The following is a 21188-nucleotide window of genomic DNA, read 5'->3' as shown; positions in this document are numbered from 1 at the left end:
GGTATCAAATTTGTAGAATTTAGCAAACGTGTTTGCCCCTGACCAAGTTGCAGCTCGGCAAAGTTGTAAAGCCGAGACCCCTCGGGCAGCCGCCCAAGATGAGCCCACTTTCCTCGTGGAATGGGCTTTTACTGATTTAGGATGCGGCAATCCAGCCGCAGAATGCTCCAGCTGAATTGTGCTACAAATTCAGCGAGCAATAGTCTGCTTAGAAGCAGGAGCACCTATTTTGTTGGGTGCCTACAGGATAAAAAGCGAGCCAGTTTTCCTGACTCCAGCCGTCCTGGAAATATAAATTTTTAAGGCCCTGACTACGTCCAGTAACTTGGAATCTTCCAAGTCCCTAGTAGCCGCAGACACTACAATAGGTTGGTTCAAGTGAAAATCTGATACCACCTTAGGGAGAAACTGGGGACGAGTCCTCAATTCTGCCCTATCCATATGGAAAATCAGATAAGGGCTTTTACATGACAAAGCCGCCAATTCTGACACACGCCTGGCCGAAGCCAAGGCCAATAACATGACCACTTTCCATGTGAGATATTTCAATTCCACGGTTTTAAGTGGCTCAAACCAATGTGACTTTAGGAAACTCAACACCACGTTGAGATCCCAAGGTGCCACAGGAGGCACAAAAGGGGGCTGAATATGTAGCACTCCCTTTACAATGTCTGAACTCCAGGTAGTGAAGCCAGTTCTTTCTGGAAGAAAATCGACAGAGCCGAAATCTGGACCTTAATGGAACCCAAGTTTAGGCCCATAGTCACTCCTGACTGTAGGAAGTGCAGAAAACGACCCAGCTGAAATTCCTCTGTTGGGGCCTTCCTGGCCTCACACCACGCAACATATTTTCGCCAAATACGGTGATAATGGTTTGCAGTTACTTCTTTCCTGGCTTTTATCAGCGTAGGAATGACTTCCTCCGGAATGCCCTTTTCCTTTAGGATCCGGAATTCAACCGCCATGCCGTCAAACGCAGCCGCGGTAAGTCTTGGAACAGACAGGGCCCCTGCTGTAGCAGATCCTGTCTGAGCGGTAGAGGCCATGGGTCCTCTGATATCATTTCTTGAAGTTCTGGGTACCAAGCTCTTCTTGGCCCATCCGGAACCACGAGTATCGTTCTTACTCCTCGTTTTCTTATTATTCTCAGTACCTTTGGTATGAGAGGCAGAGGAGGGAATACATAAACCGACTGGTACACCCACGGTGTCACTAGAGTGTCCACAGCTATTGCCTGAGGGTCTCTTGACCTGGCGCAATATCTAGTTTTTTGTTTAGGCGGGACGCCATCATGTCCACCTGTGGCCTTTCCCAACGGTTTACCAACAGTTGGAAGACTTCTGGATGAAGTCCCCTCTCTCCCGGGTGTAGGTCGTGTCTGCTGAGGAAGTCTGCTTCCCAGTTGTCCACTCCCGGAATGAACACTGCTGACAGTGCTAAGACGTGATTTTCCGCCCCTCGGAGAATCCTTGTGGCTTCTGCCATCGCCATCCTGCTTCTTGTGCCGCCCTGTCGGTTTACATGGGCGACTGCCGTGATGTTGTCTGATTGGATCAGTACCGGCTGGTTTTGAAGCAGAGGCCTTGCCAGACTTAGGGCATTGTAAATGGCCCTCAGTTCCAGAATATTTATGTGTAGGGACGACTCCTGACTTGACCAAAGTCCATGGAAATTTCTTCCCTGTGTGACTGCCCCCCAGCCTCGAAGGCTGGCATCCGTGGTTACCAGGACCCAGTCCTGTATGCCGAATCTGCGGCCCTCTTGAAGATGAGCACTCTGCAGCCACCACAGTAGAGATACCCTGGTCCTTGGAGACAGGGTTATCAGCCGATGCATCTGAAGATGCGATCCCGACCACTTGTCCAAGAGGTCCCACTGAAAGGTTCTTGCATGGAACCTGCCGAATGGAATTTTGCTTCGTAAGAAGCTACCATTTTTCCCAGGACTCGCGTGCAGTGATGCACCGATACCTGTTTTGGTTTCAGGAGGTCTCTGACTGGAGATGACAGCTCCTTGGCTTTCTCCTGCGGGAGAAACACTTTTTTCTGTTCTGTGTCCAGAACCATCCCCAGGAACAGTAGGCGTGTGGTAGGAACCAGCTGTGACTTTGGAATGTATAGAATCCATCCGTGCTGTTGTAGCACTTCCCGAGAAAGTGCTTCTCCGACCAACAACTGTTCCTTGGACCTCGCCTTTATAAGGAGATCGTCCAAGTACGGGATAATAAAAACTCCCTTTTTTCGAAGGAGTATCATAATTTCTGCCATTACCTTGGTAAAGACCCTCGGTGCCGTGGACAGTCCAAACGGCAGTGTTTGGAATTGGTAATGGCAATCCTGTACCACAAATCTGAGGTACTCCTGGTGAGGATGGTAAATGGGGACATGTAAGTAAGCATCCTTGATGTCCAGGGATACCATGTAATCCCCCTCCTCCAGGCTTGCAATAACCGCCCTGAGCGATTCCATCTTGAACTTGAATTTTTTTATGTATGTGTTCAAGGATTTCAAATTTAAAATGGGTCTCACCGAACCGTCCGGTTTCGGTACCACAAACAGTGTGGAATAGTAACCCCGTCCTTGTTGAAGTAGGGGCACCTTGACTATCACCTGCTGGGAATACAGCTTGTGAATTGCCTCTAGCACAGCCTCCCTGCCTGAGGGAGTTGTCGGCAAGGCAGATTTGAGGAAACGGCGGGGGGGGGAAGACGCCTCGAATTCCAGCTTGTACCCCTGAGATACTACTCGAAGGATCCAGGGATCCACCTGTGAGCGAGCCCACTGATCGCTGAAATTTTTGAGGCGGCCCCCCACCGTACCTGGCTACGCCTGTGGAGCCCCCGCGTCATGCGGTGGACTCAGGGGAAGCGGGGGAAGAATTTTGATTCTGGGAACTGGCTGACTGGCGCAGCTTTTTCCCTCTTCCCTCGTCTCTGTGCAGAAAGGAAGCGCCTTTGACCCGCTTGCTTTTCTGAAGCCGAAAGGACTGTACCTGATAATACAGTGCTTTCTTAGGCTGTGAGGAAACCTGAGGTAAAAAAATTTCTTCCCAGCTGTTGCTGTGGATACGAGGTCCCAGAGACCATCCCCAAACAATTCCTCACCCTTATAAGGCTCTATGTGCCTTTTAAAGTCAGCATCACCTGTCCAGTGTCGGGTCTCTAATACCCTCCTGACAGAATGGACATTGCATTAATTCTGGATGCCAGCCGGCAAAATATCCCTCTGTGCATCCCTCATATATAAGACGACGTCTTTAATATGCTCTTATGTTCGCAAAATAGTATCCCTGTTTGACAGGGTCACAGACCACGCTGCAGCAGCACTATCTGCAGGTCTCAGTCTAGTACCTGAGTGTGTAAATACAGACTTCAGGATAGCCTCCTGCTTTTTATCAGCAGGTACCTTCAAAGTGGCTGTATCCTAAGACGGCAGTGCCATTTTTTGACAAACGTGTGAGCGCCTTATCCACCCTAGGGGATATCTCCCAGCGTAACTTATCCTCTGGCGGGAAAGGGTACGCCATCAGTAACTTTTTAGAAATTACCAGTTTCTTATCGGGGGAACCCACGCTTTTTCACACTTCATGCACTCATTTGATGGGGGAACCAAACACTGCCTGCTTTTTCTCCCCAAACATAAAACCCTTTTTAGTGGTACTTGGGTTAATGTCAGAAATGTGTAACACATTTTTTATTGCCGGGATCATGTAACGGATGTTCCTAGTGGATTGTGTATATGTCTCAACCTCGTCGACACTGGAGTCAGACTCCGTGTCGACATCTGTGTCTGCCATCTGAGGGAGCGGGCGTTTTTGAGCCCCTGATGGCCTTTGAGACGCCTGGGCAGGCGCGGGCTGAGAAGCCGGCTGTCCCACAGCTGTTACGTCATCCAGCCTTTTATGTAAGGAGTTGACACTGTCGGTTTATACCTTCCACCTATCCATCCACTCTGGTGTCGGCCCCACAGGGGGCGACATCACATTTATCGGCATCTGCTCTGCCACCACATAAGCCTCCACATCAAACGTGTCGACACAGCCGTACCGACACACCGCACACACACACAGGGAATGCTCTGACTGAGGACAGGACCCCACACAGCCCTTTGGGGAGACAGAGAGAGAGTATGCCAGCACACACCAGAGCGCTATATAATTTAGGGATTAACACTATATTGAGTGAATTTTTCCCAATAGCTGCTTGTATATACAATATTGCGCCTAAATTTAGTGCCCCCCCTCTCTTTTTAACCCTTTGAGCCTGCAAACTACAGGGGAGAGCCTGGGGAGCTGTCTTCCAGCTGCACTGTGAAGAGAAAATGGCGCCAGTGTGCTGAGGGAGATAGCTCCGCCCCTTTTTCGCTGACTTTTCTCCCACTTTTTTATGGATTCTGGCAGGGGTATTTATCACATATATAGCCTCTGGGGCTATATATTGTGATATATTTGCCAGCCAAGGTGTTTTTATTGCTGCTCAGGGCGCCCCCCCCAGCGCCCTGCACCCTCAGTGACCGGAGTGTGAAGTGTGTATGAGGAGCAATGGCGCACAGCTGCAGTGCTGTGCGCTACCTTGGTGAAGACTGATGTCTTCTGCCGCCGATTTTCCGGACCTCTTCTTGCTTCTGGCTCTGTAAGGGGCACGGCGGCGCGGCTCCGGGAACGAACACCAAGGCCAGTTCCATGCGGTCGATCCCTCTGGAGCTAATGGTGTCCAGTAGCCAAAGAAGCCCAAGCTAGCTGTAAGCAGGTAAGTTCGCTTCTTCTCCCCTTAGTCCCTCGATGCAGTGAGCCTGTTGCCAGCAGGTCTCACTGTAAAATAAAAAACCTAAAATAAACTTTCTTTCTAGGAGCTCAGGAGAGCCCCTAGTGTGCATCCAGCTCGGTCGGGCACAGAAATCTAACTGAGGCTTGGAGGAGGGTCATAGTGGGAGGAGCCAGTGCACACCAGGTAGTCTAAAAGCTTTCTTTTAGTTGTGCCCAGTCTCCTGCGGAGCCGCTATTCCCCATGGTCCTTTCGGAGTTCCCAGCATCCACTAGGACGTTAGAGAAACAAAAACATAGTGCGCATACAAGATTCAGTCTATAAATATACCATACAAGCTATACTTTGAACATTTCCTAATGGATCAAAAGCAAAACTGTTTAACTTGCAGTGCAGGTACTGTAGCTGTGTTTACCAGAGTGGATTATTATGTGCAAGTTATTTTGTGCAGGTTCTACACAGGAGATCTCAGCGGGACCCCACCAGGAGGGTCCTGTATGCCGTGCCCGTGGTCAGCCGCACTTTGAACCGGGGGACCCCCCTAGTGGGGCCCCCGGTTTGTACTCACCACCAATGTCACTTTCTGGCATTAGGGGTGTGCGGCGTGCTGTGATTGTGACAGCCAAGGCGCAGTGCCCCGCTGAACAACAACCCCTCAGGACGGTGGTCCTGCAGCTGGGATGCGGCTCTGCACCTCGTAAGGCGGTGACCGCCCCCTAACTCCCACGGCACAGGTATGCTTTTGCCCAGACAGCATACCGAAAATAATACAAGTTTAAAATGAAATTGAAGAAAACTCTGGAGCTGCAGAGATGTGCATAATCTCCTGAAGGCACTTTTTTCTAAACTGCCTGTGGGAGGGGGCATAGAGGGGAGGAGCCAGCACACCCAGTTGAAGAAATTTAAAGTGCACTGGCTCCATTGGACCCTGACCCCATCGTACTAGTTTCCCCGAATATCCCTTATGGATGCTAGAGAAATCGAATTTTATATATCAGTGGTTCTCAAACTTTTTTGAATCGCGGCACCCTAGAGTATCATAATTTTTTCACGGCACCACTAGATAAAAAGTTTCTTATTGAGAAATTTAGTAAGAAATATTAAATTAAGTAAATTGTGTGTATATGTCATCCTTCGGTTCAGTTGTGTGACGAGGGACAAGATTTGCTTCTGTTTGTCCACATATTTTACAACTGACAACCACAAGCACTGGTTTTGCCTATTACATTGACCACAAATAATTTGAATTGGTCCTGGTCCACCAGTCCAAGGCACCCCTGCAAGTGTCCCAAGGCACCCCAGGGTGCCACGGCACACAGTTTGAGAATCACTGTAATATATATATATATATATATATATATATTTATTTATTTAGTATTTACTGCCCTTACTTACTTCCATTGCCTTTCGATATGACACAAATGTGCTCTTCACTCTGTGATCAGAGAGGTGATCTGTGTCCTATCCAAAGGCAGCACAAATAAATAACAGTGAATGGCATATAAATACTTTCATGAAATGTGCATAATGAAACTTGAAATATAAAACTTTGCGTTTTACAAAAATTGTACCTTATAGTAAATAAATGTTAAGTGAATAGTGTGGCTATTTTCTCCTGTATTACAGCAAACAATCATTTAATACATAAAGGGAAATCAATGATATCCTTAATAAACACTGAATGGTGTAGTTTGCTGGTAAGTTACAAATAAAATGCAATGTAAAATTACTTGGTCTCATGTAAGGTTCTCTTCTTGAAGCGGAGAGGGGCAGATGTTGGGTCTCGCTGTGAATTATTCATAATGGATGTGGCTATATTTTGTTCTGGATCACTAATAACGGCCCTAGAAAAAAAACAGCACAATGTGTACTTTAGGCAAGAAAAATCAAAATGCAAACATTGACCTTATAGTAATTAAAAAAACAGGCATAAAATATGATCAACTTAATAACTGAACAAACAAGCTTTACAAAAAAGGATGTTTGCCACTTTCTGGTATAATTGCTTGCTAATGTCATAAGCTCATTAATCTTTATAATATGGTTTCTGGAAGGACGGTTAACTATTTACTCTTGTTGTGTATTGGATGACAAAAAGGGTAATGTAGTACTGCTAGTTTGTAAGAAGTAGGCATGTATTAGTTAATAAAAACAATACCCTCACATTAATCTTAAAGGCCCTCCTAACACCACAACTAATACCAAATTCCAGTGTTCCATGGGGGTGATAAAAGACGTAAAGTGAACTGGTAGAGGAAGGTCTAAAATTACATAAATCACTTCAAAACAAGAGGATTTCTTGGGTGAAAATGACTTCTTCTAGTGCTTGCCTCCACCTATATTACAACATCGCCTTGCCTTTAGACCAAGGATGGGGAACCTTCGGCCCTCCAGCTGTTGTTGAACTACACATCCCAGCATGCCCTGCAACAGTTTTAGCATGGCCAAATAGCAAAACTGTAGCAAGGCATGCTGGTAGGTGTAGTTTAACAACAGCTGGAGCGCCAAAGGTTCCCCATCCATGCTTTAGGCTGTAAGATACGCATAATGCAAAAGTATAACATCCCATTCCTGCCAGGTGACCCATGTCGCTGCTAAGTGAATCTTCCTATTCGCCTTGGGAAGCCAAATGGCAAGAAGATCTAACCGCACCATGAGGCAAGAAAGTTTGGAAACCACTATCTTAGGCCATTTACTGTGCAACCATGTCATTATTTATTAGTAACTGTATTGCATTGTAAATCTAATCCAATAGCTACGTAACAGTCATGTGCATATTCTATGGAGCCAGGAAAGATGTGTGTTAACATTTTAAGAATCTATAAAGAATAGTAGGTAAAACATGAATTATTACTAACTTCTCTGTAGACGGTATTACACAAACATAGCCTGCAGTACTGTATAGTCAGGAAAACAGATACAAAAATAAAATTATGAGTAACAATACAGCAATATACTGTAAAAGAAAACAGGGATGACTATACCTTACAATCTTAAGGTGAGTACACACTAGGCGATGCGCTCTATGGGCGACGTCGCCTAGTGTTTACCCTTCCAGGCTGGGGCGATCGGCGGCAGTGCATACACACTGAGCGATATGCAAATAATATCGCTCAGTGACGTCACGCTGTGGCCGGGCAGTGTATGCCCTTTTTGGACGACAGTCCAAAATGAGCTGCATGCACTGCCGACAGCGAGGGTAGTTAACGAACGTCGCCTCGCTCGGTGGCAGCGTCATAAACACTTAGCGATAAAGTAAACAACATCACTCAGGAAGGGTCAAAATGAGCGACGTCATTTAATGTATCGCTAACTGTGTACCCACCTTAAAGCAGACACAGGATATAAAAATAGGATTTTAATATCTACCGGTAAATCCTTTTCTCTTGGTCCGTAGAGGATGCTGGGGACGCTTCAAGAACCATGGGGTATAGACGGGATCCGAAGGAGACATGGGCACTTTAAGACTTTTAAGGGGTGTGAACTGGCTCCTCCCTCTATGCCCATCCTCCAGACTCCAGTTATAGGAACTGTGCCCAGGGAGACGGACATTTAGAGGAAAAGGATTTATTGTTAAACTAAGGTGAGATACATACCATCTCACACCTCAGGCACGCCGTACAACATGGCATTTAACACAACGCAAGTCAACGGCATGAACCATGTCAGCAACAGGCTGACTATACAGAAACACAACCTGTGTGTAAACATAACTAATAACTGCAGATAGAGTCCGCACTGGGACGGCCGCCCAGCATCCTCTACGGACTAAGAGAAAAGGATTTACCGGTAGGTATTAAAATCCTATTTTCTCATATGTCCTAGAGGATGCTGGGGACGCTTCAAGAACCATGGGGTTTATACCAAAGCTCTAGAACGGGCGGGAGAGTGTGGATGACTCTGCAGCACCGATTGACCAAACAAGAGGTCTTCCTTAGCCAGGGTATCAAACTTGTAAAACTGCAAAAGTGTTTGAATCCGACCAAGTAGCTGCTCGGCAAAGCTGTAATACAGAGACCCCCCCCCGGGCAGCCGCCCAGGATGAGCCCACCTTTCTGGTAGAATGGGCCTTCACCGATTTCGGTAACGGCAATCCAGCCATAGAATGAGCTTGATGAACCGTATTACAGATCCAGCGTGCAATAGTCTGCTTGGAAGCAGGAGCCCCAATCTTGTTGGGATCATACAGGACAAACAGAGCCTCCGTTTTCCTAATCTGAGCCGTTCTGGCCACATACATTTTCAAAGCTCTGACCACATCTAGAGACTTCGATTCTGCTAAGGCGTCAGTAGCCACTGGCACCACAATAGGTTGGTTCATGTGAAACAATGACACCACTTTTGGCAGAAATTGCTGACGAGTTCTCAACTCCGCTCTATCTTCATGGAAGATCAAAAAGGGGCTCTTGTGAGACAAAACCGCCAATTCAGACACCCGCCTTGCAGAGGCCAAGGCCAACAGCATGATCACTTTCCAAGTGACGAATTTCAACTCTACCTTATGAAAGGGTCAAACCAATGAGATTGCAGGAACTGCAACACCACGTTAAGATCCCACGGTGCCACGGGGGGCACTAAGGGAGGTTGGATGTGCAGCACGCCTTTCACGAAAGTCTGAACTTCCGGATGAGAGGCCAATTCTTTTTGAAAGAAAATTGACAAGGCCGAAATTTGTACTTTAATTGAGCCTAACTTTAGGCCTGCATCCACACCTGCTTGCAGAAAATGGAAAAAAGGGCCCAGCTGAAATTCTTCCATAGGAGCCTTCTTGGATTCACACCAAGACACATATTTTATCCAAATACGGTGATAATGTTTCGCCGTTACTTCTTTTCTAGCCTGAAGAAGTTTGGGAATGACTTCACTGGGAATATCCTTTTGGGCTAGGATCCGGCGTTCAACCTCCAAGCCGTCAAACGAAGCCGCGGTAAGTCTTGGTACACGCACGGCCCCTGCTGTAACAGATCCTCTCGTAGAGGAAGAGGCCAGGGATCTCCTATGGGTAATTCCTGAAGATCTGGATACCAGGCCTTCCTTGGCCAGTCTGGAACAATGAGGATTGCATGAACCCTTGTTCTTCTTATGATCTTTATCACTTTTGGAATGAGTGGAATCGGAGGGAACACATATAGCGACTGAAACACCCACGGTGTCACTAGGGCGTCCACCACTATTGCTTGAGGGTCCCTTGACCTGGAACAATATCTCGGAAGTTTCTTGTTGATGCGAGACGCCATCATGTCTATTTGAGGAATTCCCCAACGACTTGTCACTTCTGCAAAGACCTCTTGATGAAGACCCCACTGTCCTGGATGGAGATCGTGTCTGCTGAGGAAGTCTGCTTCCCAGTTGTCCACACCTGGAATGAAGACCGCTGACAGAGCGCTTACATGTCTTTCCGCCCAGCGGAAAACTTTTGTGGCCTCTGCCATTGCCGCTCTGCTCTTTGTTCCGCCCTGGCGGTTTATGTACACCACTGCTGTTATGTTGTCCGACTGAATCAAGACGGGCAGATCGCGAAGAAGATGTTATGGTTGTAGAAGGCCGTTGTTAATGGCCCTTAATTCCAGAATGTTTATGTGTAGACAAGCTTCCTGACTTGACCATTTGCACTGGAAATTTTTCCCCTGTGTGACTGCACCCCAGCCTCGGAGACTCGCATCCGTAGTCACCAGGATCCAGTCCTGGATCCCGAACCTGCGTCCCTCTAGGAGGTGAGAGCTGTGCAGCCACCACAGGAGTGAGATTTTGGTCTTGGAAGACAGGATTATCTGTCGGTGCATGTGCAGATGGGACCTGGACCACTTGTCCAACAGATCCCACTGAAACACTCTGGCATGGAACCTGCCAAACTGAATGGCCTCATAGGCTGCCACCATCTTCCCCAGCAACCGAGTGCATTGATGGATTGACACTCTCGCTGGCTTCAGAATTTGTTTGACCAGACACTGAATTGTTGCAGAACTGTCAGGGAAATCGTAATGCTCTGCAGTAATCGGTCCCTGGATCTCGCCTTTATCAGGAGATCGTCCAAGTACGGGATAATTGTGACTCCTTGCTTGCGCAGGAGAACCATCATTTCCGCCATAACTTTGGTGAAAACCCTCGGAGCCATGGATAGACCAAACGGCAACGTCTGAAATTGGTAATGACAATCCTGAATCGCAAACCTCAGGTAAGCCTGATGCGGAGGATATATGGGGACATGTAAGTAGGCATCCTTTATGTCGACCGACACCATAAAATCCCCTTCCTCCAGACTGGAGATCACTGCTCGGAGAGATTCCATCTTGAAATTGAATTTTCTCAGATCTAAAATCCCTCAATTTCTGTTCAGAATTGGTCTGACCGAGCCGTCCGGCTTCGGGACCACGAAGAGGCTCGAATAAAAACCTTCTCCCTGTTGTGACGGGGGCACCTTGACAATGACTTGATTGTGACACAGCTTTTGTATTGCGGTGCATATCACCTCCCTGTCCGGAAGATAAGCTGGTAAGGGTGATTTGAAAAATCGCCGAGGGGGAACGTCTTGAAACTCCAGTTTGTACCCTTGGGACACTATTTCTAACACCCATGGGTCTAGGGCTGAACGAACCCAGAACTGACTGAAGAGTTGGAGACGTGCCCCCACCGGTGCGGACTCCCGCAGAGGAGTCCCAGCGTCATGCGGTGGATTTGGCAGAAGCCGGAGAGGACTTCTGCTCTTGGGAACCTGCCACAGCCGGTGACCTTTTTCCCTTTCCCCTTCCTCTAGAAGTAAGGAAGGAAGACCCTCGTCCTTTTTTGTATTTATTGGGCCGAAAGGACTAAATCTGATAGTGGTGCGTTTTCTTTTGTTGTGCAGGAACATAAGGTAAAAATGATGACTTACCCGCGGTAGCCGAAGATACCAGGTCAGCGAGGCCGTCACCAAACAAGACACCACCTTTATATGGCAGAGACTCCATAGCCTTCTTAGAGTCAGCATCAGCATTCCATTGATGAATCCAGAATGCTCTTCTAGCTGAGACTGCCATGGCATTGGCCCTTGATCCCAAAAGGCCAATGTCTCTCGCAGCTTCCTTTAGGTAGGCTGCAGCGTCCTTGATATAATCCAGTGTCAAAAGAATGCTATCCCTATCCAGGGTATCTAACTCAGATGACAAGTTATCTGCCCACTTTTCAATAGCGCTACTCACCCACGCCCCAGAGGGGAACGGATATGCCACCAGAATTCTCTTGGGAATCTGGAACTTCTTGTCAGGATTTTCCCAAACCTTTTCAAAAAGCGAGTTCAGTTCATGAGAGGGAGGAAACGTTACCTCAGGTTTCTTTCCCTTAAACATACAGACCCTAGTATCAGGAACAGCAGAATCCTCCGTGATATGTAACACGTCTTTTATCACCACAATCATGTATTGAATGCTCTTAGCCAGTTTAGGATTTAATCTGGCATCACTATAGTCGACACTGGAGTCAGAGTCCGTGTCGGTATCTGTATCTGCTATCTGGGTAAATGAACGCTTTTGCGACCCCGAGGGGGTCTGGACCTGTGACAAAACATCCTCCACGGATTTTTCCCATGCCTGGTTCTGAGACTCAGATTTATACAATCTCTTATTTAATAGAGCCACATTTGCATTCAAAGCACTCAAAACATTTACCCAATCAGGAGTCGGCGGTGCCGACATGGTCACTCCCACAGCCGTTTCTGTCCCTAACCCAGCCTCCTCCTGAGAAGAGCACTCAGCCTCAGACATGCCGACACACGTGTACCGACACCCACAGACACACTGGGCATATAGGGGACAGACCCACAGTAAAGCCTGTCAGAGAAACACAGAGGGAGTTTGCCAGCTCACAACCCAGCGCTTATTGGGCATAACCATGTGCACTGCAGGGGGGGCAGATATAACGTGCAGAGAGAGTTAGATTTGGGTGGGTTATATTGTTTCTGTGCAGGGTAAATACTGGCTGCTTTATTTTTACACTGCAATTTAGATTTCAGTTTGAATACACCCCACCCAAATCTAACTCTCTCTGCACGTTATATCTGCCCCCCTGCAGTGCACATGGTTTTGCCCAACTGCTAACAAAATTGCTGCTGCGAACAAACTCAGAATTAGACCCATTGTAATTAGTCTGACTTAAATATGCAAGTCGGGAGAAGGGACAGGGAGTAGACTTATTTTCCCTCCTTTTACTCGCATCAATGCAGTGTTAAGGCAAGACTTTGGACTAGAAGCCACAACCATTTTGGTACTGACATGAAAGGAATGGTAGCAGCGGTGGGAAGCAGTATATTGTTCTGTGGAAGTGTGGAAAAACATCAATCATCGCTTTATAATGTGACTTAATTGTCATTGGCACCAGTAGGCTAAGCTTGCTGGCACTGTGACAGCCAAAGGCAGGGAATCTCTAATAATCACACGTAACTGTGATTGGTTTAGGCCAGCTTGCTTGGCATCATCAATATGGAAGTGTAATGGTTGAAGATCTTGGGCAATCGACTTTAGCTGTGTTTTCTTTAGCGTATCACTTACTATCTTCCATTCCTCCGGAATGTGTTACAGTATTTAGGCACTGGTATGGTATTCTTTTAGGCTCCATTCTGCAGACATGTCCAAACCCCTTTAAATGCTGTCTTTTAATATAGGATTCAACTGTGGGTTGGTCTTTGCATAGTTTTCAAATGTTTTACTTTCTCCAGTCCATTCGTTTTTCTTGAAGTATATTTCGTAAGCACCTCATTTGGAAACATTCCAGCTTTGTTAGGTCGTTTTTAAGTATTGCCATTATTCTGAACTATAAAGTAAATTTGTTCTAACTGATATGTTGAATACCCTAATTTTTGTGGCAATGGTAATGTCCTTTTTGTCCCAAAGGCCTTTTTTCAGAGATGCAAAGGCAGCTGTGGCACAACCTATGCATCTCGTGATGTCACTTGTAGCGGCTATCTGTTGACCGTTGATAGTTGAACCCAGGTATTTAAAGGTATCCACTTGTTTGGCGGTAGTATGCAGGGGAGGGTGTGTACCGTGAGAAGTAGTGTAGTGTGTGCATTGAAAGGGTGCAGGGTAGCTGCAGTAGTGTCTGCGGGGAGGAGTATGCAGGGTGAGAGGTAGTGTACTGTGAGTGGGGAAGGGAGTGTTGGGGGGATGTATTCATGTGACCGGCGGTCAGGAGACGGACAATCACATGACCTCCCCCTACATCCCGCCCCCTCACTATCCAGACAGTTGGCATGCCGACCAACAGGGACTATTCCCATTCGTGGGTGTCCACGACACCCATAGAGTGGGAATAGAAGCCGTGGCGACTGCAGGGCACCACCGAGCCCTCATCGCGGCAAGTGCAGAGAGCCCGCAAGGGGCTTGCTGCACTCGCCCCCGGCCAGGATTCCGCTGCCGGTATGCTGACCACCGGTCAGCCATTCCACACACGAGTGTTGGTTGAGAGGTAGGCATGCACAGGTCAAATGTGGATATTTCACTATGCAAATGGGTATGTACCCAACTCCAAATTACTTCCAAAGTTACAAATACACTGACCTGCAGTACATTTGTCCATGCACATGTGTTTACCCTTTTCACTTTGGGAATTGCCCCTGCGCAAATGTCTTATGTTCTCATATAGTAAATACTCAGGGGTCTCTGTGCACTAAGAGTAGGTTACTAATATGGTAGCATGAACTGCCGATCAACCGATTGTCCGGCCTAGTGTACTAGGTGTGGGGAGTGGGGTGCAGGGTAGTGGCTGTAGTATAGTGTTTGTGGGGATGGGGGTGCAAGATAGTGTGTGCGGGGAGGAGGGTGCAGTGCAGGGTAGTGACGGATTATGCAGGGAAGGGAGTGAAGTAGTGTATTGGGTGGGAGGTAAGGGGGGTACACACAGAGAGATCAGTGCTTAAATTCTAAGCAATCTGACTAGATTGCTTAGAAGTTAAGCACAGATCTCTCCGTGTGTACCCCCACAGCGATAGCGATGCGCGGCCCCGCGCTTTACTATCGCTGGTGCTAGATTGAGCCTGCATGCAGGCTCAATCTAGCACATCACTCATTTCACCGCTGGGTGACATGAGTGACCACCTCCTCCTCACTCAGCACACATCTCTGAGGAAATCTCCCTGTGTATATGGGGCTGTAGTGTACTGTAGGTGGGGACGGGAGTAGAGATTAGCAGCAGTATTGTAGTGTGTGCAGGGTGAGCGGTGTAGAGTAGCAGCAGTAGTAAAGTGTTTTTTTTATTTTATTTAGTAGTGTAGTGCAGTGGTTTTCCAAACTTTTTTGTATCACCACCTGAGTATCAGAATTTTTTCACGGCACCGCCAGTCCAAACGTTTTTTATTTAAAAATTCTGAAAATAATATTAAATTAAGTAAAATTGTTTTTCGAAGGGGTAAATTCAGTTTCAGCACGGATTGAATAGTGCCAGTAGGGGGCTCCCGCAGCTCATCAATTTAGCGCTCCGTAAATCAGAGAATGCCGGTTCTCGCAACTTAAACCTTTTTTTGTAGGGAGAACCAGCATTCTCTGACATAACTGCCCCGCTGCAATGTTGTTTGCGCTGCGGCACAAAACACATCGCTGTCCTAGTTGTGTAATCATGTACTATACGATAAGATTTGATCGGCGTCCTCTTCAAACTCCAGTCAGGTTCATGCTGTCCTTCCTCCTTCAGATGAAATCCTCTATTGCAGCAAGATATGTTAGTTGAAACAACTAAGAAGGGAGAGGGAAAAACCACTTGCTAAACTAGCCAGTGGGAATACACTTGTGTTGGATTGAAAAATTAGACCTATTTACAGCATTTCTAATAGCTTAGTATTAAATTCAAAACAAAAATTTGTAAACTCTCACCCCTTGGGGGATGAGAGAAAAAAAGGGAGAGTTTAAGTCTAAAATTGTCAGGAATTCGAACTCTCTCCACACCCGCGAGTTCATTGAATTGGTCTGACCATTATAACCTATAGGGAGAACAAATTGTCAGGAATTGTATATACATCGCCGACTAAACAGTCACATTGGCGAGAATTGAATTAGTGGGAATTCCAATTGTCGACAAAACTTAAGTAAACTAGTGGAACTGGCAACTAGTCATCAAATTGAATTGACCCCAAAGTCTCCTGCGGATCCCGTCTATACCCCATGGTTCTTGAAGCGTCCCCAGCATCCTCTAGGACGTATGAGAAACACAAAATAATAAACAGCTAATTTTGTATAATGGATCACCAATAGATAAAAATAAATACATTTCTAAATATACAAATAAAAGCTCACATGGTTTCCTTTAAAGGTATGTATTTCAGGGTAATACAATTCTGCCAGACTATGGGGGTAATTCCAAGTTGATCGCAGCAGGAAATTTTTAAGCAGTTGGGCAAAACCACGGGGGTAATTCCAAGTTGATCGCAGCAGGATTTTTTTAGCAATTGGGCAAAACCATGTGCACTGCAGGGGAGGCAGATATGACATGTGCAACTTGGAATTACCCCCCATGTGCACTGCAGGGGAGGGGGGGGGGGGCAGATATAACATTTGCAGAGAGAGTTAGATTTGGGAGGGTTATTTTATTTCTGTGCAGGGTAAATACTGGCTGCTTTATTTTTACACTGCAAATTAGATTGCAGATTGAACACACCACACCCAAATCTATCTATCTCTGCACATGTTATATCTGCCTCCCCTGCAGTGCACTTGGTTTTGCCCAATTGCTAACAGAATTCCTGCTGCGATCAACTTGGAAAACCCCCCTATGTTATAGGCCCACAACAACTTATATTACAACCTACCTAGAGAGATGGTCAATCATAACTTGTTCTACAACAGCTTGCTTTCTTCTCTCTGCAGCCAGGTCCTCCTACAATAGTAGCCATGTGAATAAAAAGAGAAAATATTAGCAGGAAATACGATTATCAAACTGAGTCGCACCACAGCATGGTGTTGATTTACAAGTGACAAGGAGCTTTCATCCTGCTATTTCAAAGAAAGCATTTTGCTTCTGATGATCCTGCCAGGCAGTCATTCTGAGCTAAAAATCCCGGCATATCCTAAAGCATCAGCATAGCAGCAACATCTCCAATTAAACTCAAAATCATGCAGTATAAAAAAAAAGAAAAAAGAAAAACAGTAAATCCCTTCAGCACTAGAACGTTTACAGCACACTGCATCCAATGCACAAAAAAATCATGTACACTAAGCACAACTAAGCTGTACTGTCTGCTATTACACCTTCCAGCAATAAACAAAACCTTATGATGCTTAAGGTTCAGGCAAGCTCTAAGTCAATATGGGCAAAGATTACTTATCACTAAAGTAGTTCAAGAAAAGCAAAGGACAACCTTTTACCTGGTGTTTTCTGTTGAGCTTTTATTTATAATCCGTTCAGCATTCCTGCGAAGCAAGTCTACCTAAGTGTCAGTCATAGTCAGGAAGCCTAATCTTAACTGATATCTTAAAACTCTCTGACAGACAGGGCTGGATTAAGGGCCACATGGGCCCGGAGCTGAAAATATTCAAGGGCCTATTGTGAGAAATGGGGGAGGAGTTATTAATGCTGTGTGGGTGTGGCCAGAGCCATGTGGGTGTGTACACCCATACACTATTACCGCCAATGTCTCCCTAAATATTCTCATTACACTCATTACTTGCTCCCATGCACAATTACAGGACTTTCTTCGGGCTGCACCAACTCTGTGGAATGCCCTACCACGTACAATAAGACTCTCCTCTAATCTTCAAACCTTCAGGTGTTCCCTGAAAACTCACCTCTTCAGACAAGCTTATCAAATTTCAGAACTGCCCACATTACCTTCATATCTCTTCTATCGAATTATATCCTCACAGTACAGTCCACACATCCCCCGCATATTTTCTTTCTTCACTCTCCTTTCCCCTGAACCTGGTTCATCACTGCTGTGATGTGATATAATGCAGCCCACAAAGGTGGTCATTCCGAGTTGTTCGCTCTGTAATTTTCTTCGCATTGCAGCGATTTTCCGCTAATTGCGCATGCGCAATGTTCGCACTGCGACTGCGCCAAGTAAATTTGCTAAGAAGTTTGGTATTTTACTCACGGCATTACGAGGTTTTTTCTTCGTTCTGGTGATCGTAGTGTGATTGACAGGAAGTGGGTGTTTCTGTGCGGAAACTGGCCGTTTTATTGGAGTGTGTGAAAAAACGCTACCGTTTCTGGGAAAAACGCGGGAGTGGCTGGAGAAACGGAGGAGTGTCTGAGCGAACGCTGGGTGTGTTTGTGACGTCAAACCAGGAACGAAACTGACTGAACTGATCGCAGTGGCAGAGTAAGTCCCGAGCTATTCAGAAACTGCTAAGAAATTTCCATTCGCAATTTTGAGAATCTTTCGTTCGCAATTTTGCTAAGCGAAGATTCACTCCCACTAGGCGTCGGCTTAGCGTGTGCAATGCTGCTAAAAGCAGCTTGCGAGCGAACAACTCGGAATGAGGGCCAAAGAACCTTTACAATCTGGTGAACAACTATGCAATAGATAGCACCTGTCCTTATGTATCAATGCCTATTTCCCCATAGATTGTAAGCTTGCGAGCAGGGCCCTCCTCCCTCTATGACTGTTTGTTTTTACCCAGTTTTGTCTTCTAATTGTGTCCGGTTGTAAAGCGCAATGGAATTTGCTGCGCTATATAAGAAACTGTTAATAAATAAATAATAAATATGTAAAAATATGAAAAAATTGCATAATTTTGTGAGAAAAATATAAATGCAATCTGAATAGTTTTGATTTATGGTCGACCATGCGGCTAGCTGGTGGCTAGTGATCATCATGCTGCCATGATGATGGGCCTATTTTTATGTGGAGGCCTGGAGCTGGAGTTCCATCCGCCCCATTGTTAATCTGGCCCTGCTGACAGAACACTCGACCCCAAACAGCATAAAGCAACAGCCTCATTGTGAATAGCAAGGTTACCTACTCTCTCGGAATGTCCATGAGACTACCAAATTATGGCGTTCCAGTGGCTCCTGGGAAAGTTATACTCCTTTCACACTGCATTGCTGGGTTGCACCTGGGATTTTGTACATGGGTCCTTCCCAGCTGCGACCCGGCTGAGACTCCTTTTTAGACTGGTGGCCCGACCCTGCTTATAGCAGGGTTGGTGATGTCACCACCAACACGTCCTGAGCCGGTACTTGGAGATGAGATCATCTCCAAGCACCAGTTCTTCCTATGGTGTGAACAGGTCCCATTTAACCGGGATACCCATTCACACTGCACCGCAAGCTCGGTTGAACCTATGTTCAACCATGCCTCAAAACCCGGGTTGAAACACCAGGTCGCTCAACCCGGATAATTTCAACAGGATGCTTTCACACTGCACAATATCCCAGGTTGCGGTGCATTCATGTGGGATAACCCAGGATATTTATGGCAGTGTGAAAGGCATACAAGTTATTCTCTCAAACAACCCAGTGAGATGGGAGGGATTGGCTGTGCCATTTTCCCTGTAATTTCTGTGGTGGAAAGGTAAGTATAGTTAATTGGTACAATGTATGCAGTGCGCACCACTTTTGAGTCAGGAAACCATGTGCACGGCACACCTGCACCCATTACCGATACACAGCTGTCTCCAGGATCTCTCGTCGGAGAGCAGCAAACAGTCAGTAAGTAAGTATGCTACATACTGTAGGATTCCCTTCTTTACAGACATCAAGAGGGCAATGTAGTAGATTGTTCTCATTAATATAGTAATATAGTTGTATGTATTCCCAGCTGTTAGGCAGGTGACCAGAGATCTGTTCATTTATAAAAGCTTTTTACATTTATACATTGAATATTCTTAAATAAGGTTAAAAAAAATGCAGATTTAAGAAAATAAAAATCAAATTTTTATCATGGAACTTTAACATTTATTAAATTTTATCACAATCAGCAATGCTGATCACCCAAAATAACTCAATGGATTGATACACTGATTAAAGGTGGGTACACACTAGACCAGAGGTCCTCAAACTCGGTCCTCGGGGGCCCACACAGTGCGTGTTTTGCAGGTAACCCAGCAGGTGCACAGGTGTATTAATTACTCACTGACACATTTTAAAAGGTCCACAGGTGGAGCAAATTATTTCACTTGCGATTCTGTGAGGAGACCTGCAAAACATGCACTGTGTGGGCCCCCGAGGACCGAGTTTGAGGACCTCTGCACTAGACAATGTGCTCCATGAGCGACATCGCCTAGTGTCCCCATCCCAGCCGGTGAGTCCAAATTAAGTTGCAACCACCTATGGTACCTATATCACTGGGTAAAGGGTTCCCCCGTAACCCTCCCCGGAAGTGGCCGCTGTGCATGTGCAGTCAGCGGGACCGTGCATGCACAGTAGCCCACAGTAAGACACAGTGAGAGCATACTGAACTCCACTAGTGTTATTAATAAACAGCATTTGTGCAACTCAGTTTCTGTATGGTTTATACTCACTTTCAATTTATGCATTAACACCCAGGTTAGTGCGCAAGAAACCCATTGCTATTCTTGCACGTACCTTAAATGCAGTTCACATATGATATACCTAGAGACAATATATGCTAAATGCGTTCGCTTTAAAATGCATCAGTAACACAAACTGCACCATAGAGCTTATAGAAACCCCATTGAAATGAATTGGTTATTGAAATAAATGCGAAGGATTTTAATTTTAATTTTTTTATTAGGCAGCATGCTGTGCTGTAGTATGAAAAGAATCAAATGTGCAGGATCAGCCCATCAGCTAAATTACAGCCAACTATAAAGGAGAGTTTCGGGAACTTCCTGCTTTGATCACACATATATTAAATTACTATTTATGTGAGGAGAAATGAATTACTTGTGCAATACTGTGCTACTCCATCTACAACATTTATTATAATACCCTATTCATTTGAATGCACTTTCTAAATGTACAGTAGCACATTAAAATTAATTGGCAACAAAAATGAATGAGAAAAATGCACCTGCTGCCATATAAGTAACTGATCAAATACAATATAATTTAGGAATATTAGGATTATCATCTGAATTAAAATAAGATTTTACTTACCGGTAAATCTATTTCTCGTAGTCCGTAGTGGATGCTGGGGACTCCGTAAGGACCATGGGGAATAGACGGGCTCCGCAGGAGACAGGGCACTTTAAGAAAGAATTAGGACTACTGGCGTGCACTGGCTCCTCCCTCTATGCCCCTCCTCCAGACCTCAGTTAAGGAAACTGTGCCCGGAAGAGCTGACAGTACAAGGAAAGGATTTTGGAATCCAGGGTAAGACTCATACCAGCCACACCAATCACACCGTATAACTCGTGATAAACTTACCCAGTTAACAGTATGAACAACAACAGAGCATCAGACAAACCTGATGCAACCATAACATAACCCTTATTTAAGCAATAACTATATACAAGTATTGCAGAAGAAGTCCGCACTTGGGATGGGCGCCCAGCATCCA

General features: G+C 45.9%; 1 protein-coding gene across 3 annotated transcripts in view; it reads right to left on the bottom strand.

The window, feature by feature from the left end:
- CAPS2 (calcyphosine 2) overlaps positions 1 to 21188 on the bottom strand; it is a 274614-nt gene that overhangs the window by 122335 nt on the left and 131091 nt on the right. For all 3 annotated transcript variants that reach the window (XM_063927438.1, XM_063927440.1, XM_063927439.1), the window contains exons 9-10: positions 16533 to 16600; positions 6493 to 6606 (exon numbers count right to left, since the gene is read on the bottom strand). In XM_063927438.1, coding sequence (XP_063783508.1) covers positions 6493 to 6606; positions 16533 to 16600 — 182 coding nt within the window. The remainder of the gene's footprint in view (positions 1 to 6492; positions 6607 to 16532; positions 16601 to 21188) is intronic.

The sequence above is a fragment of the Pseudophryne corroboree genome, chromosome 6 (assembly GCF_028390025.1).
Source record: "Pseudophryne corroboree isolate aPseCor3 chromosome 6, aPseCor3.hap2, whole genome shotgun sequence".
NCBI classification, from domain to species: Eukaryota; Metazoa; Chordata; class Amphibia; order Anura; family Myobatrachidae; genus Pseudophryne; species Pseudophryne corroboree.
This window is presented reverse-complemented; position numbering and strand designations above follow the sequence as displayed.